Source organism: Entelurus aequoreus, linkage group LG06 (genome assembly GCF_033978785.1).
Source record: "Entelurus aequoreus isolate RoL-2023_Sb linkage group LG06, RoL_Eaeq_v1.1, whole genome shotgun sequence".
Lineage (NCBI taxonomy): Eukaryota > Metazoa > Chordata > Actinopteri > Syngnathiformes > Syngnathidae > Entelurus > Entelurus aequoreus.
This window is the reverse complement of record NC_084736.1, coordinates 80,726,531-80,745,279: the sequence shown is the minus strand read 5'-3', so window position 1 is coordinate 80,745,279 and position 18,749 is coordinate 80,726,531. Positions and strand designations below refer to the sequence as shown.

General features: G+C 40.0%; 1 protein-coding gene across 12 annotated transcripts in view; it reads left to right on the top strand.

The window, feature by feature from the left end:
* The window catches only part of arvcfb (ARVCF delta catenin family member b), a 492,749-nt gene that overhangs the window by 378,205 nt on the left and 95,795 nt on the right, over nucleotides 1-18,749 (top strand). For all 12 annotated transcript variants that reach the window (XM_062051626.1, XM_062051621.1, XM_062051625.1 and 9 more), the window contains one exon: nucleotides 8,666-8,849. In XM_062051626.1, the coding sequence (XP_061907610.1) occupies nucleotides 8,666-8,849 (184 nt within the window). The remainder of the gene's footprint in view (nucleotides 1-8,665; nucleotides 8,850-18,749) is intronic.

Sequence of the window (18,749 nt, the reverse complement as noted above, 5' to 3'; positions counted from 1 at the left end):
AGACATATTATTTGGCGTTTTTTTCCCACAATATTATGCAAAAGCAACTTTTCTTACCTTTTGGTACCTGCTGATCTGTATTTGGGATCTGCATAAATCCTGAAAATTTGCGCGAGTCCGCCTTTGTAGTCGTACCGACACCGTAGTCGATAAGCTTCTCCTTTTTCTCTATCTTCTTGTTATGTGACATTATTCCTCCGCCGTTGCCATTTCTAATATAAAGTAGTGTAAAGTTCTTACTTATATTTGTCAGTAAACTCGCCATGAAAGCGCTAAAACATACCGGTGTAGTAAGTTTACATTATTCACCCAAGGAACTTTAGTTATTAGAGAGTTCCGGTCGGACGGTTTTTCACAGGACGCATTTCCGGCGTTGTTGTTGCACTAGTTAACCACGGATGAGGAGATTCTTGTTGTGGTTTATAGAGGGGAGATGACGACACAGACACTAGGGGGAGATGAATCTCTAAGATTTATTATACACTACTGTTCAAAAGTTTGGGTCACATTAAAATGTCCTTATTTTTCAATGAAGATAACTTTAAACTAGTCTTAACTTTAAAGAAATACACTCTATACATTGCTAATGTGGTAAATGACTATTCTAGCTGCAAATGTCTGGTTTTTGGTGCAATATCTACATAGGTGTATAGAGGCCCATTTCCAGCAACTATCACTCCAGTGTTCTAATGGTACAATGTGTTTGCTCATTGGCTCAGAAGGCTAATTGATGATTAGAAAACCCTTGTGCAATCATGTTCACACATCTGAAAACAGTTTAGCTCGTTACAGAAGCTACAAAACTGACCTCCATTTGAGCAGATTGAGTTTCTGGAGCATCACATTTGTGGGGTCAATTAAATGCTCAAAATGGCCAGAAAAAGAGAACTTTCATCTGAAACTCGACAGTCTATTCTTGTTCTTAGAAATGAAGGCTATTCCACAAAATTGTTTGGGTGACCCCAAACTTTTGAACGGTAGTGTATATATAGACCATATATATATATATATAATAATTAAAAAATACTAAATATACTAACTAAGGAAATGGAGTGTGAAAAAATCCAAGAGTGTGTATGGTGTAAGACTATGTGTGTAGATTAGTTGTTGAGTGTTGCCGTAAATGTTGAACGAGAGACGAGGAAGTCCAGGGGAGCGAGAAGTCTACAGGTCCGAGTCCAAAGCGGCGGAAGTCAAGGATCGAGGGAGGCAGTCAGAGTCCAGAGGGAGATCCAGGGAAAAGTGAGACGCACAGCTCACGTTCAAGGCGACGGAGGGTACTGCGGGGACGACACAAGAAAACACACTGAAAACACGGAGGGGCAAACACAGAGAGAGCTGGATTGCATCACGAACAGAAGGTCATATTCCGGCGCGGTATGGCAGGTTGAGCAGGCTTATGAAGGCAGCTCGCTCATCACAGGCAGGTGCGCTGATTGCCGGGGAATGATTGCAGCTGAAAAATAGACCATTCATCGGTTGTGCGCCTTGTAATCCAGTGCGCCCTATGGTCCGGAAAATACGGTAGATATAACTATCTCATTATATATATATATTGTGTTTACGAGCGAGGGCGATCAGTTACCACCAAACCTATTTGTGGTGCCACAAATAAATGAATGAATGGTAAAAAGCATGATTCCGAACAAGAACTGAACACACATACGTACTTTTAAAGGCCTACTGAAAGCCACTACTAGCGACCACGCAGTCTGATAGTTTATACATCAATGATGAAATCTTAACATTGCAACACATGCCAATACGGCCGGGTTAACTTATAAAGTGACATTTTAAATTTCCCGCTAAACTTCCGGTTGAAAACGTCTATGTATGATGACGTATGCGCGTGACGTCAATAGTTAAACGGAATTATTCGGACGCCATTGTATCCCATACAAAAAAGCTCTGTTTTCATCTCAAAATTCCACAATATTCTGGACATCTGTGTTGGTGAATCTTTTGCAATTTGTTTAATGAACAATGGAGACTGCAAAGAAGAAAGCTGTAGGTGGGATCGGTGTATTAGCGGCTGGCTGCAGCAACACAACCAGGAGGACTTTGACTTGGATAGCAGACGCGCTAGCCGACGCTAACCGCCGACCGCACGGATGATCGGGTGAAGTCCTTCGTCCTTCCGTCGATCGCCGGAACGCAGGTGAGCACGGGTGTTGATGAGCAGATGAGGGCTGGCTGGCGTAGGTGGAGCGCTAATGTTTTTATCATAGCTCTGTGAGGTCCCGTTGCTAAGTTAGCTTCAATGGCGTCGTTAGCAACAGCATTGTTAAGCTTCACCAGGCTGGAAAGCATTAACCGTGTAGTTACACGTCCATGGTTTAATAGTATTGTTGATCTTCTATCTATCCTTCCAGTCAGGGGTTTATTTCTTTTGTTTCTATCTGCATTTAAGCATGATGCTATCACGTTAGCTCCGTAGCTAAAGTGCTTCGCCGATGTATTGTCGTGGAGATAAAAGTCACTGTGAATGTCCATTTCGCGTTCTCGACTCTCATTTTCAAGAGGATATAGTATCCCAGGTGGTTTGAAATACAAATCCGTGATCCACAATAGAAAAAGGAGAGAGTGTGGAATCCAATGAGCCAGCTTGTACCTAAGTTACGGTCAGAGCGAAAAAAGATACGTCCTTCACTCTCACGTTCCTCATCCACAAATCTTTCATCCTGGCTCAAATTAATGGGGTAATCGTCGCTTTCTCGGTCCGAATCTCTCTCGCTGCTGGTGTAAACAACGGGGAAATGTGAGGAGCCTTTCAACCTGTGACGTCACGCTACTTCCGGTACAGGCAAGGCTTTTTTTTTATCGGCGAACAAAAGTTGCGAACTTTATCGTCGATGTTCTCTACTAAATCCTTTCAGCAAAAATATGGCGATATCGCGAAATGATCAAGTATGACACATAGAATGGATCTGCTATCCCCGTTTAAAAAGGAAAAAAAACAGGTCAGTATGCCTTTAAAGCAGGGGTGGGCAATTAATTTTTACCGGGGGCCGCATGAGCAACCCGAGCACTGCTGGAGGGCCACATCGACAATATTTCAATTCAATTTTGCTCAATATTATTTTTGATATATACCGTAAGATCCATCCATCCATTTTCTACCGCTTATTCCCTTCGGGGTCGCGGGGGGCGCTGGAGCCTATCTCAGCTGCAATCGGGCGGAAGGCGGGGTACACCCTGGACAAGTCGCCACCTCATCGCAGGGCCAACACAGATAGACAGACAACATTCACACTCACATTCACACACTAGGGCCAATTTTTTAGTGTTGCCAATCAGCCTATCCCCAGGTGCATGTCTTTGGAGGTGGGAGGAAGCCGGAGTACCCGGAGGGAACCCACGCAGTCACGGGGAGAACATGCAAACTCCACACAGAAAGATCCCGAGGCCGGGATTGAACTCACGACTACTCAGGACCTTCGTATTGTGAGGCAGATGCACTAACCCCTCTGCCACCGTGCTGCCTACCGTAAGATAAATAATAATAATAATTAATAATAATAGTAATACTTCAACATAGTGTGTGTAACAGCATTCCATGACTAATATAAATAAATTAACATTAGTAATAAATGACAGTAAAATAAGCACACGTATGACTGAGGAGTCATAGTGTAACTTTGTGTGGTGTTTGAGTTTTCCGACTTTTTGTGTGGCCATAAACGCACCAGTGGTTTAGTGCTATGCGTGTTGGTGACAGATGACAAGTTGGTTTTGGCCTGGTTTGTACGGCAGAAAATGACTAGTTTTTCGAGATAAAAGTTTTTTACTTATGTTTTTGGTGTGGTTATGGCCAAATATAAACAGTTTTGCTCAATAAAGTGATCGATATAATTCCTGGCCTCGAAGCATCTCGATAGACGTTACAATAATTGAACGGTGTTCAATTGAACGGTGTTGACGAACACCGTTAGGGCCGCTTGTTGTCACTGTCACTCAGAGTTGCATTGCAAAATTACATAGAATAAATATGTTTATTTTGTTTAGAATTCAGATGGGATTTGATTTGGTGCGCGGCATATATTTGCTGCGCGCAGCAGACGCTAGCAGTGCGCAATTGCGCAGGCGTGCACCTTAGAGGGAACGTTGCTTGGCAGTCCATGTCTTGTTGGAAACACGCCATTCGTCATCAACTTTTCTCTTTTTAGCGTCTCGGGTGTAAAGCGTGCATCACTTGTCGCTGCATGTGCACCTTCACTCGCAGGTTACACACGGACACACGCCCATAAATAATACTTTTCAAAATAAAAGCAGCACAGTTGTATTGCGCGCACGACATAGATGTTTTTTCAACTTTATTTTGTAATTAATGATTGCAGCTGTTCACATTCACTCACAATCACGCACACGCACACGTCCACACGGAAGTAATACAAATAACGATTTTCAAAACAAAAGCAGCACCGTTGTATTGCACACTCGACATAGATACTTTTTAAAATGTATTTTGTAATTTATAATTGGCCTCACGCGGGCCGGACAGGGACGCACAAAGGGCCGGATGCGGCCCGCGGGCCGCAGAATGCCCAGGTCTGCTTTAAAGTCTTCTGTTTGTGTACAGGACTGTGGAAAAAAGTCAATCAGCTCCACATTTTGGTGAGGCTTATGCCACGCAGGAAGCAGGTGTCAGAGTTGCAAAAGGTGACGAGCTGTCGTCAAATAAGAACACATTGTAGGAGACTTTCCCCTCATGTTTCTCTCTCGGCACAGAAAACCACTTCTGCCCAGGCACAACCTCAACATAGTCCGTGGTTATTTTTAGAGACTTTGCTCCCCATTATGAACATTCACCAGCGGAAATGACGACCGTCTGGAAAATGTACCGACAAGCGTCTTAAAGCAAGGCAAGACATCAACAAGCCCACAATTAATTTGTCATTATTGGGCAAGAGGGAGTCTAGATCTATGAGTATCCTACTAGTTTATTAGTCTGTTTGCAAGTACTGTTTATGCAAAGTCTGCTATACGCTGTTGTGTGCGTAGTTTATCTGAACATAATAGCTCTGAGCTTCTGTTGGCAGGAATAAGAACCATTAGTTTTTTTAGTTGCCTCAGATAAGATTGTCAGCTTAATGTTCCCTAAATGTAAAAGGAGGAATGGAGGAGTGCGATAAGTGATGACGGACAGTCAAACGAACCTGAGGGATGACTTCATGAAAACAAAAGCCTATAGACATCCATTTTTCATTGTCACCTCTGCTAAGCATTTTTTTTTTTTACACGGTTTATTGTGGCCGTATGTTTGGTTCCACGCACAAGAAAATGGTTAACTGCTTTTCCTACAGTGTGATTCTTTGTATTCTTACTTGCTCATATACAGTCGTGGTCAAGATTTAACATACACTTAAAGGCCTACTGAAATGAATTTTTTTTATTTAAACGGGGATAGCAGATCCATTCTAGGTGTCATACTTGATCATTTCGCGATATTGCCATATTTTTGCTGAAAGGATTTAGTAGAGAACATCGACGATAAAGTTTGCAACTTTTGGTCGCCGATAAAAAAAAAGCCTTGCCTGTACCGGAAGTAGCGTGACGTCACAGGTTGAAAGGCTCCTCACATTTCCCCATTGTTTACACCAGCAGCGAGAGAGATTCGGACCGAGAAAGCGACGATTACCCCATTAATTTGAGCCAGGATGAAAGATTCGTGGATGAGGAACGTGAGAGTGAAGGACTAGAGTGCAGTGCAGGACGTATCTTTTTTCGCTCTGACCGTAACTTAGGTACAAGCTGGCTCATTGGATTCCACACTCTCTCCTTTTTCTATTGTGGATCACGGATTGGTATTTTAAACCACCTCGGATACTATATCCTCTTGAAAATGAGAGTCGAGAACGCGAAATGGACATTCACAGTGACTTTTATCTCCACGACAATACATCGGCGAAGCACTTTAGCTACGGAGCTAACGTGATAGCATCGTGCTTAAATGCAGATACAAACAAAAGAAATAAGCCCCTGACTGGAAGGATAGACAGAAGATCAACAATACTACCAAACTCTGGACCTGTAACCACACGGTTAATGCTGTGCCGCCTGTCGAAGCCTAGCAATGCTGTTGCTAACAACTTCATTGAAGCTAACTTAGCTACGGGACCTCGACAGAGCTATGCTAAAAACATTAGCTCTCCACCTACGCCAGCCCTCATCTGCTCATCAACACCCGTGCTCACCTGCGTTCCAGCGATCGACGGCGCGACGAAGGACTTCACCCGATCATCGATGCGGTCGGCGGCTAGCGTCGGATAGCGCGTCTGCTATCCAAGTCAAAGTCCTCCTGGTTGTGTTGCTGCAGCCAGCCGCTAATACACCGATCCCACCTACAGCTTTCTTCTTTGCAGTCTCCATTGTTCATTGAACAAATTGCAAAAGATTCACCAACACAGATGTCCAGAATACTGTGGAATTTTGCGATGAAAACAGAGCTTTTTGTATTGGATTCAATGGTGTCAGAATACTTCCGTTTCAACCATTGACGTCACGCGCATACGTCATCATACATAGACGTTTTCAACCGGAAGTGTGGCGGGAAATTTAAAATGTCACTTTATAAGTTAACCCGGCCGTATTGGCATGTGTTGCAATGTTAAGATTTCATCATTGATATATAAACTATCAGACTGCGTGGTCGCTAGTAGTGGCTTTCAGTAGGCCTTTAATCACAAGTGTCTCAAAGGGCTGCACAAGCCACAACGGCATGTTCGGCTCAGTTCCCACACAATCCAAACAATTCAAGGACATTTATCGTCATACAAGCCTACATGAGACACATGAGGTGGCACAACATTTGGTACTGGAGGTCTCAGATTTAGCCCAATGAGTACGACAAGAACATGATTTTAACATAAAAGGATATACAGTAGGGTTGGATGTAACGGTATCCAAATCTCATGGTACAGTATTATCACGGTGTTAAGGCCACACAGTACAATATTATTGTGGTGTCCCCCCCCAAAAAAGACTACACACTTACTGTAATTGAACACAAACATAATTTTCAAATGTTCTAAGCATATTATTACTACAACATAGTATATATATGTATATATACTTTAAATATACTTTCAGTTAAGTGTCTTTAAACTGCCAATATACAAATCTACACTGCAAAAAGTCAGTGTTAAAAAACAAGGGGAAAAAAAATACAAAAATGAGGGGTATTTTATTTGAACTAAGCAAAATTATCTGCCAATAGAACAAGAAAATTTGGCTTGTCAAGACTTTCCAAAACAAGTCAAATTAGCTAACCTCAATTAAGCCAAAAATAGCTTAAAATAAGTATATTCTCACTAATAACAAGTGCACTTTTCTTGGTAGAAAAAAAAAGAGACCTTTTTGCTCAATATGTTGAAAAATATTACTAAATGAAGTAAATGCTAGTGCCATTATCTTGACATAATGATATGCGCTCGGCATTACATTTCTTGGAACCAGCAAACTTATACTAAAAAGTAGTTTATTGTTCTTAATGGAAAGGCAACAAGGCAAGCGCTTGTTACTCTCGGCGTCTCCTAGCCGCTCAGGCAGATCATATTGTCTAAAAATGCATTTTTCCATGGATAACATGACATCATCGCGTCAATTGCGTGCTCTTTCAGTCAATTAGTGCGCATATATACAGCCCGGCCCCCGGCCAAATTTTTTTTTAATGTAATTTTGAAGAATTCTTCTGAATGCGCATGAACTATTTCTGTTTAAAATTGTTAGAAATGTCACAGTTTACTGTACTGTGCCAACTGTACTACTATATGAGTACGTATTTTCTATTGTTTCATTGAAAATAAAACTGCAAAGTCCATTTGTTTTTTTTTCATGCTTAAAATAAGAAATTATTACTTTGAAAGCAGTTTTATACTTGTGAGTGTTGATGACACAGCTTTGCAACAGTTGATATTCTAGTTTCAAGCATGTTTTACTCGATATAGCTCATCAAATCTCAGCAACAAGCTGTAATATCTTACTGAGATCATTTAGGACCAAAATACTTAAAACAAGTAAAACACTCTAACATAAAATCTGTTTAGTGAGAAGAATTATCTTATCAAACAGAAAATAAGCAAATATCACCCTTATTTGAGATATTTCATCTTACTTAGATTTCAGTTTTTGCAGTGTGGTTGCTGAAACTCGGGCGATAAACTCCCTTTTGTGGGACAGTGTAGTGGATGTGTTCTTCACATTTGATAAGGTACATTACAAAAGGAATATACAGAGATATGAAATGGATTTCATGGCTGAGTATTGATTGCAGAGTGTTGGTAGCCAGCTAAGCCCTGACAGGAAAGTTAAAGTACTGTTCCATTGCTACAGTTGCAACAATGTAACCGGAGCAAGCTTTTATGAAAAGCCCTTTTTATTCGGTATTTACGTTCTGGAATGCAGTTTGCTGCCAATCTAAACATGCTTTTGACTGTGACCATAAAGAATTGGCTGTTCTACAGCTGTTATATTGGCTCAACATTGCTCAATTCCTGTGCCCCATTCCAAGACCTCACGTCCGTGTTTTGTCCTTCCAATCTTTTCTTTCCTCTCTTACCTCTGCGTTCTTGCTTTTTATTGTATTTTTCCATTTATAATCATTTCTTTATTGACTTTTTACTCATCCTTATTATATGTCCCCCCCCCCCCCCCCCCCCCTACGTAGGAACTCTTTGGAACCTTTCCTCCTATGAACCCTTGAAGATGGTGATCATCAACCACGGTCTGCAAACAATGACCAACGAGGTCATAATCCCACACTCTGGTTGGGAGCATGAACCAAACGAGGACTCCAAGCCACGCGACGCAGAGTGGACCACTGTCTTCAAGAACACATCTGGGTGCCTAAGGTATGTTCAACCAACTACTGGACTTCTGTTGGTTGTTTCCACCGCACATTAAAGGCCTACTGAAATGAATTTTTTTTATTTAAACGGGGATAGCAGATCTATTCTATGTGTCATACTTGATCATTTCGCGATATTGCCATATTTTTGCTGAAAGGATTTAGTATAGAACAACGACGATAAAGATTGCAACTTTTGGTATCTGATAAAAAAAAAGGCTTGCACCTACCGGAAGTAGCGTGACGTAGTCAGTTGAACATATACGCAAAGTTCCCTATTGTTTACAATGATGGCCGCATGAAGTGAGAGAGATTCGGACCGAGAAAGCGACAATTTCCCCATTAATTTGAGCGAGGATGAAAGATTTGTGGATGAGTAAAGTGCAAGTGAAGGACTAGTGGGGAGTTGAAGCTATTCAGATGCTGTGAGAGCCGGGGGTGACCTGATATTCAGCTGGGAATGACTACAACAGTAAATAAACACAAGACATATATATACTCTATTAGCCACAACACAACCAGGCTTATATTTAATATGCCACAAATTAATCCTGCATAAAAACACCTGTGTGTTTGTTATGCTAGCTCCTAGCTCCTCTGCTAGCTCCTAGCTCCATAGAACACGCCAATACAATTCAAACACCTGATCAACACACACAATCACTCAGCCCAAAAGACCGTTCACCTAACCCAAGGTTCATAAAGCTTATATATTTTTAAAAAGTTACGTACATACGCAAAAAAAAGTTGCGCACATACGGTCAAGCGATCAAATGTTTAGAAGCCAAAGCTGCATACTCACAGTAGCACGTCTGCGTCTTTGTCATCCAAATCAAAGTAATCCTGGTAAGAGTCTGTGTTGTCCCAGTTCTCTACAGGCGTCTGTGTATCGAAGTCAAAAGTCCTCCTGGTTAGAGTCTCTGTTATCCGAGTTCTTCCATCTTGACTGCATCTTTCGGGAATGTAAACAAAGAAGCGCCGGCTGTGTACTGTTGTTGCTGACTACGTTCGAAAAATACGTCCATTTCGCACCGACAACTTTCTTCTTTGCTTGCTCAGCTTCCTTCTCCATAATGCAATGAACATGATTGCAACAGATTCACGAACACAGATGTCCAGAATACTGTGGAATTATGAAATGAAAACAGAGCTTTTTCGTATTGGCTTCAATGTGGAAGGCATACCCGTGTTCGCCGGTCTACGTCACGCGCATACGTCATCCGCAGAGGCGTTTCGAACCGGAAGTTTAGCGGCAAATTTAAAATGTCACTTTATAAGTTAACCCGGCCGTATTGGCATGTGTTATAATGTTAAGATTTCATCATTGATATATAAACTATCAGACTGCGTGGTCGGTAGTAGTGGCTTTCAGTAGGCCTTTAATGTGATTGTTAATTTAAGCTGGTTTATAAAATATGTTTACATATTTTTTGGTGGGAGAACATTTATTACAGAACCTATTTACTACTGCTATATGCATAACTACATGTTGACAGTACTGTAGTTATATAATGAGACGTTCTGAGATATGTAGGGCTGGGTACCGCATTCTTTATATTACAAAACCCAAAACCAGTGAAGTTGGCACGTTGTGTAAATGGTAAATAAAAACAGAATACAATGATTTGCAAATCCTTTTCAACTTATATTCAATTGAATAGACTGCAAAGACAAGATACTTAACGTTCGACCTGGAAAACTTTGTTATTTTTTTGCAAATATTAGCTCATTTGGAATTTGATGCCTGCAACATGTTTCAAAAAAGCTGACACGAGTGGCAAAAAAAGACTTGAGAAAGTTGAGGGATGCTCATCAAACACTTATTTGGAACATCCCACAGGTGAACGGGCTAATTGGGAACAGGTGGGTGCCATGATTGGGTATAAAAGCAGCTTCCATGTAATGCTCGGTCATTCACAAACAAGGACGGGGCGAGGGTCACCACTTTGTCAACAAACGCCTGAGCAAATTGTCGAACAGTTTAAGAGCAACATTTCTCAACCAGCTATTGCAAGGAATTTAGGGATTTCACCATCTACGCTCCGTAATATCATCAAAAAGTTCAGAGAATCTGGAGAAATCACTGCATGTAAGCGGCAATGCCCGTGAACTTCGATCCCTCAGGCGGTACTGCATCAAAAAGCGACATCAGTGTGTAAAGGATATCACCACATGGGCTCAGGAACACTTCAGAAAACCACTGTCAGTAATAATTTATCAACAACACCCAGAAACACAGCCGGATTCGCTGGGCCCGAGCTCATCTAAGATGGACTAATGGAAAGTGGAAAAGTGTTCTGTCATCTGATGAGTCCACATTTCAAATTGTTTTTGGAAACTGTGAAAGAGGAAAAGAACCATCCGGCTTGTTATAGGCGCAAAGTTGAAAAGCCAGAATCTGTGATGGTATGGGGGTGTATTAGTGCCCAAGACATGGGTAACTTACACATCTGTGAATGCGCCATTAATGCTGAAAGGTACATACAGGTTTTGGAGCAACATATGTTACAACATATGGACGCCCCTGCTTATTTCAGCAAGACAATGCCAAGCCACGTGTTACAACAGCGTGGCTTCATAGTAAAAGAGTGCGGGTACTAGACTGGCCTGCCTGTAGTCCAGACCTGTCTCCCATTGAAAATGTGTGGCGCATTATGAAGCCTAAAATAGCACAAGGGAGACCCCCGGACTGTTGAACAACTTAAGCTGTACATCAAGCAAGAATGGGAAAGAATTCCACCTGAGAAGCTTCAAAAATGTGTCTCCTCAGTTCCCAAACCTTTACTGGGTGTTGTTAAAAGGAAAGGCCATGTAACACAGTGGTGAACATGCCCTTTCCCAACCACTTTGGCACGTGTTGCAGCCATGAAATTCTAAGTTAATTATTATTTGCAAAAATTATTTATGAGTTTGAACATCAAATATGTTGTCTTTGTAGCATATTCAACTGAATATGGCTTGAAAAGGATTTGCAAATCATTGTATTCCGTTTATATTTACATCTAACACAATTTCCCAACTCATGGAAACGGGGTTTGTACACAACATGCCAACTTCACCGGTTTTGGGTTTTATACTTGGAATCCTCCGCAGATGTTTGCGTGGCTTGGCTCGCCCAGATCACGCCCACTTATACGGATACAAATCATACTGAACATAACCATGTGCTTGAGCTCGGGCACGTTCTGACCAATCCCAAGTCGGTATAAGAGGTGCTTCTCCCTCCCGTTTAGAGCCAACCACAGAGCCATTGTCAGCCTGTCATTAATTGCTGTGTCTCCGAGATCTGAGCACGGGGGGGAAATGAAAGAAAAGAAAAACAAATGGTTGTGTCAGGAAGAAGAAGATTGATGTGCGTGGCCAGAACTGACTCGGGGAAATTAGTGCTGCGCTCGGTTTGAGCTCCTCGGTCTCCGGTGCCACGACCACCCGCTGCTGCTAATGTCTGCCTTGCATGGCCAAGAAGTCACTAGGTAGCGAAATAATCACCTACTTAAATGAAAATATTTCCTTACAAATATTAATAAGAATATACGGGGTGGGGGCGGTGTAGTGATTAACCGAGTCGTGTTGCCAGGAGTGTTGAGCGAGGTGCGGAAGTCCAAGAGGGCGAGGCGATCTCGGAGGTCCAGGGGCAAGAGCGAGGCGTCAAAGTCCGTGTCCAAGAGGGCGGTCGAGATCCGAAGAGACAGCCAGAGAAACCAGAGGGAATACGGGGAAACGAGACACACAGCTCGTCGCCAGGAAACGGAGGAATGCTGCTGGGTGACGACACAGGAACAGAAGACAAATGAATACGAAGGGGGAGAAACAGAGAGAGAGAGCATAGAGCTAGAAACGTGTTGGCTTCATCATCGGCGGTCACTCGAACGAGTATGACGATCCTCCTTGTAGGGGTGTATCCCTCTATGGAGGATGCCTGTGCGTGACTTTGTTTAACGTGGGGAGACTGGTGCACAGACAGTCACTACTCGATCCCTGACAGAATCGGGTCAGGGTCCAGCCTTCATCCGCCATCCCAGCCGTTGTGACGCTCCACAGGGTTAGCAATCATCCTCCGCCTGTTCCACCGTTGAGGTCTTGGGTTATTTCCCCATAACTGGGCCCACATGGATGTGGGGGTGCCTTCTTCCGCCGTCGCAGCCGTTGTGGTGGTTCTTACATGTACCGTCTCCCGCCTGCTCCGCCGTTGAGGTCTTCACCGTATCCCTGGCTAGGGGGCAGTCAGGCACTAGGCCTTTGCCAAGGACCACCTGGGGTAACAGTAGTAAAGGGGTTAACCTCCTAGTGCCCCCAAGAACCCATAGAGGAGCCTCCACTGCCGGATGCACTTTAACGTCATGCCCAGGACATACGTGTTGGCTTACTGTACGGAACAGGTAGCTACGTTCTGGTCCGGAACGCAGGTTTGCACTGGCTTAAGAAGCTTGGGGGACTCATCAGCGTCAAGTGGGTTGAGTGCTGATTGATCAGTGGAGCGTGCAGACGAATGCACATTGGAATGCGCCCGGGTCGTGACAAATACTTACAGTACAAACACTTTGTAAGGCGCAACAAAGGACTACATTCAGCTAAATGACAAAGACTACTCCCTGGATAGGCAACAAACCGTAGTCTATACACGAATACCATCCAAAATCTTGGAATTGCAACTGTGATATAACAACTGTACAGCACAGTTGTTATCAGTTCACTGTTAAAGGTTAAAAAATAATGAGATTGTATTATCATTTATTATAAACAAAATTAACATTCATTATTTATTTATTTATTTATGTGTGCGCGTATGTATGTATGTATATATGTATGAATAATTGTGTGTATGTGAGTACAGTGTTTCCCATAAACTGCCAAGATACCTGTGGCGGTGGGGGCATGGCTACGGGCGTGGTCACCATGACATCATCGACTAATTTGCATAATTTACTACAATGATATGATTTTCTCTAAAAAGGCTCAAAAAATGTATACTTACTAATTAATAATAACAGTTTTGTTTTAAACGTCCATCCATCCATTTTACAATATAATTACAACACTTTATGTACATATTTATATACAGATATGAACAATAAGTTATTCACTGAAATATATTTATTAATTGTGGTTCTTACAAAAAATATATCTTATAAAATATAAAAGCTAAAATGTCTCTTAAAGCTCTGCCCCTTTAATTAGTGCATACTAAATAATTTAACTTTAGCCTACTACAACAACCATATTATTTACCAGCAACATAAAGTGAAACAGAGGCAGAGGTGTCCTGCCACAGTCAGTAACAAATAAACAGAAAACCGTAGTGGTCAAATACAAATAAGGCAACAAGAGAAGTATCCTACACTTCTCTTTTGTAAAGTAAATCTGAACAGCCTATATTGGAATCTACATCAACTATATGATTTGCCTAAGAAGCTGGACAAAAAAAAAAAAAAATTAAAAAAAATTAAAAAAAAAAAATAAAAATCTTTTTTTTTTTTTTTAAATTAGTGACGGACGTAATTCTTTCGTGGCGGGCCGCCACAAATAAATGAATGTGTGGGAAACACTGGAGTATATATGCATATTTTTATGTGCAACATATTTGACTCCCAGTATGTGCGGGAGACACTACTTTTTAGTACCGGTAGTTAAAGACAAAAAAAAAAACTCATTCTGTTATTTTCACCTTTGCCTTTTTCACGTATGTATATATCTACCAGCTTTTCTGCACACCCAAATGCTCATTACCCCTGACGTCCGTATGTCACTGCTGGCAGAAAATATAATCTCCCTGTCGTTGTCACTTGCTCAACACTTGACGCGGTCTGTGCTGTGGAGAATATGGCTCCATGGTAACTGTAACCAAGCCCGCAGTTGCTTGGATGCACGGTTTGTGCATTGGGATGAAGTGCTGATGCCAGGGAGAGTTTTGTTTATTCACACCATCAAAGACGCGACTTACACCTCAATGAGACTGCGCTTGCTTTTGGTGTAAAAGATGAGGGTTTATTTTAATGGTGAAAAGCAAAAGCCACTTAGGGCCTGATCTACTGAACGTTTGCATGTGTGTAATAAAACATGCACAAACTTAATAGCGCACACAAAGATGATCTATTAAGCTCGTGTGCTGAGGATTGCGTTTCTTAAATGCACAAAATAGCGACCACAATATATTTAGCGTGCCTGTCGTCTTGTACAGTCGTGGTCAAAATTATTATTATTTTTTTAAATAAAAAAATACAATCATGTGTGCTTACGGACTGTATCCCTGCAGACTGTATTGATCTATATCAGGGGTCACCAACGCGGTGCCCGCGGGCACCAGGTAGCCCGTAAGGACCAGATGAGTCGCCCGCTGGCCTGTTCTAAAAATAGCTCAAATAGCAGCACTTACCAGTGAGCTGCCTCTATTTTTTAAATTGTATTTATTTACTAGCAAGCTGGTCTCGCTTTGCTCGACATTTTTACTTATAAGAGAGACAAAACTCAAATAGAATTTGAAAATCCAAGAAAATATTTTAAAGACTTGGTCTTCACTTGTTTAAATAAATTCATTAATTTTTTTACTTTGCTTCTTATAACTTTCAGAAAGACAATTTTAGAGAAAAAAAACCCATTATAAATGATTTTAGGATTTTTAAACACATATATATCTTTGTACCTTTTAAATTCCTTCCTCTTCTTTCCTGACAATTTAAATCAATGCTCAAGTAAATTTATTTTTTTTATTGTAAAGAATAATAAATCAATTTTAATTTAATTCTTCAATTAAGCTTCTGTTTTTTCGACGAACAATATTTGTGAAATATTTCTTCAAACTTATTATGATTAAAATTCAAAAAAATTATTCTGGCAAATCTAGAAAATCTGTAGAATCAAATTTAAATGTAATTTCAAATTCTTTTGAATTTCTTTTAAAATTTTTGTTCTGGAAAATCTAAAAGAAATAATTATTTGTCTTTGTTAGAAATATAGCTTGGTCCAATTTGTTATATATTCTAACAAAGTGTAGATTGGATTTTAACCTATTTAAAACATGTCATCAAAATTCTAAAATTAATCTTAATCAGGAAAAATTACTAATGATGTTCCATAAATTATTTTTTAAAGTTTTCCTCTTCTTTTTTTCGGTTGAATTTTGAATTTTAAAGAGTCGAAATTGTAGATAAACTATGTTTCAAAATTTAATTGTCATTTTTTTCGTGTTTTCTCCTCTTTTAAACCGTTCAATTAAGTATAAATATCATTAATTATTAATAATAACATAGAGTGAAAGGTAAATTGAGCAAATTGGCTATTTCTGGCAATTTATTTAAGTGTGTATCAAACTGGTAGCCCTTCGCATTAATCAGTACCCAAGAAGTAGCTCTTGGTTTCAAAAAGGTTGGTGACCCCTGATCTATATTGATATATAATCTATATATTGTGTTTTTAATGTTGATTTAATAATCTAAAAAAAATAAAAAATATTTTTTATTTTTTATTTTATTTTTTTAAATTTCTTGTGCGGCCCAGTACCGGGTGGTTGGGGACCACTGGTCTAGATCATGTTTTGTTTAGTTATGTTCTGTTACTTTTGGACTCCATAGTTCCTGTTTTTGTGCACCCTTGTTGGTTTTAGTTTCCATGACGACTGATTAGTTTCACCTGTCTCATGTGTTTGAGTCACGCACCTGCTTTAATCAGAGACTATTATTTAAGCCTGTTTTGCCAGTTAGTCATCCTGGCGACATTACTCTGTATTTACTCTGTCCATGCCATAGTTCTTGTTGATCTTTTCATGCTCTGTTTTGACTTTTCTTGCCATAGTCATGCTATTCGACTCATGCCGTGTCCAGTAAGTCTTTTTGTTTCATGTCCGTAGTTCTTGCTATTTGTTTCAAGTCCACAGTTTAGTGAGTTTTTTTTCTTCATGTTTTTAGTTTCAAGGTTCATGTCCTTAGTTTATGCTAAGTCTTAGCTTTTGTTTCCTGCGTTAAACTTGCCTTCGCCTTGTGCGCCTTTTTTGTTTTTGTACTTCGTTGAGTTTCTGAGTAGAGATTCAAATATGTTCCTACCTTCAAGTCTAGTCCGATGGCATCTTGGGAAAACAATCCTCGCAGTAAGCTGCGAAAAACTCCCCGTCTTGACAGTTAGCCACCTTGTACTTACTTTATATTACAAATTAAAATCCATTAAAAAATAAAAAATAAATAAAAATGATGTGTTCTTTTCTTTGATAGGGATTCTAATAGGCAAAATTCCCCCTAAAAAGTGCAGTTCCCCTTTAAGGGATTGTTTAGAGCCAGAAGACACACAAAATGAATTTAATTGTTTTGTTTTGCTGTCTGCTGGCAATTTTTTAAATATATATATATTAGGGCTGCAACTAACGATTAATTTGATAATCGATTAATCTGTCGATTATTACTTCGATTAATCGATTAATAATCGGATAAAAGAGACAAACTACATTTCTATCCTTTCCAGTATTTTATTGAAAAAAAACAGCATACTGGCACCATACTTATTTTGATTATTGTTTCTCAGCTGTTTGTACATGTTGCAGTTTATAAATAAAGATTTATTTAAATTTTTTTTTTTTTTTTTTTTTTTTTTAAAGCCTCTGCGCATGCGCATAGCATAGATCCAACGAATCGATGACTAAATTAATCGGCAACTATTTTTATAATCGATTTGAATCGATTTAATCGATTAGTTGTTGCAGCCATAATATATATATATATATATATATATATATATATATATATATATATATATATATATATATATATATATATATATATATATATATATATATATATATATATATATATATATATATATATATATATATATATATATATATATATTCTATGCATAGATAAATCATTAATACATCTCCTAGTATTAATGTACCTCCTGTTAAAAACCGAGCATGAATTTTCTTGAGTCAGGAGCATTCCTGCACACCGTCCTGGAGCTTACCTTTGGCGTACTAAAAATAGTTTTATGTTGTCTCGGCCACGCTTCGACGGTAAATTACCCAGAAGGTGGTAGGGATTATAGCTGTCTGGTGCATCATGGTCCACTGTCACTGTCTTGTCTCCATGATGACAACTGGAAGTGAACGCAACATCCTCGTTTAAGTCGGGCGTTCTGCACCACTTTTACACTTCTTATCAACATACAGTGTTTATTTATTTATTTATTTATTTATTCAACTCCAGAGCAAATGCTCTAAGTTAGTGGTTCTCAAACTTTGTTTCACCAAGTACCACCTCAGAAAAAACTATAGTGGATCTAATGTAATAGTGAGAGTCCAGTCCATAGTGGATCTAACATTATAGTGAGAGTCCAGTCCATAGTGGATCTAACATAATAGTGGGAGTCCAGTCCATAGTGGATCTAACATAATAGTGTGAGAGTCCAGTCCATAGTGGATCTAACATAATAGTGTAAGAGTCCAGTCCATAGTGGATGTAACATAATAGTGAGAGTCCAGTCCATAGTGGATCTAACATAATAGTGTGAGAGTCCAGTCCATAGTGGATCTAACATAATAGTGTGGGAGTCCAGTCCATAGTGGATCTAACATAATAGTGTGAGAGTCCAGTCCATAGTGGATCTAACATAATAGTGTGAGAATCCAGTCCATAGTGGATCTAGCATACTATTGTGAGAGTCCAGTCCATAGTGGATCTAACATAATAGTGAGAGTCCAGTCCATAGTGGATCTAACATAATAGTGAGAGTCCAGTCCATAGTGGATCGAACATAATAGTGTGAGAGTCCAGTCCATAGTGGATCTTACATAATAGTGTGAGTCCAGTCCATAGTGGATCTAACATAATAGTGACAGTCCAGTCCATAGTGGATCTAACATAATAGTGACAGTCCAGTCCATACTGGATCTAACATAATAGTGAGAGTCCAGTCCATAGTG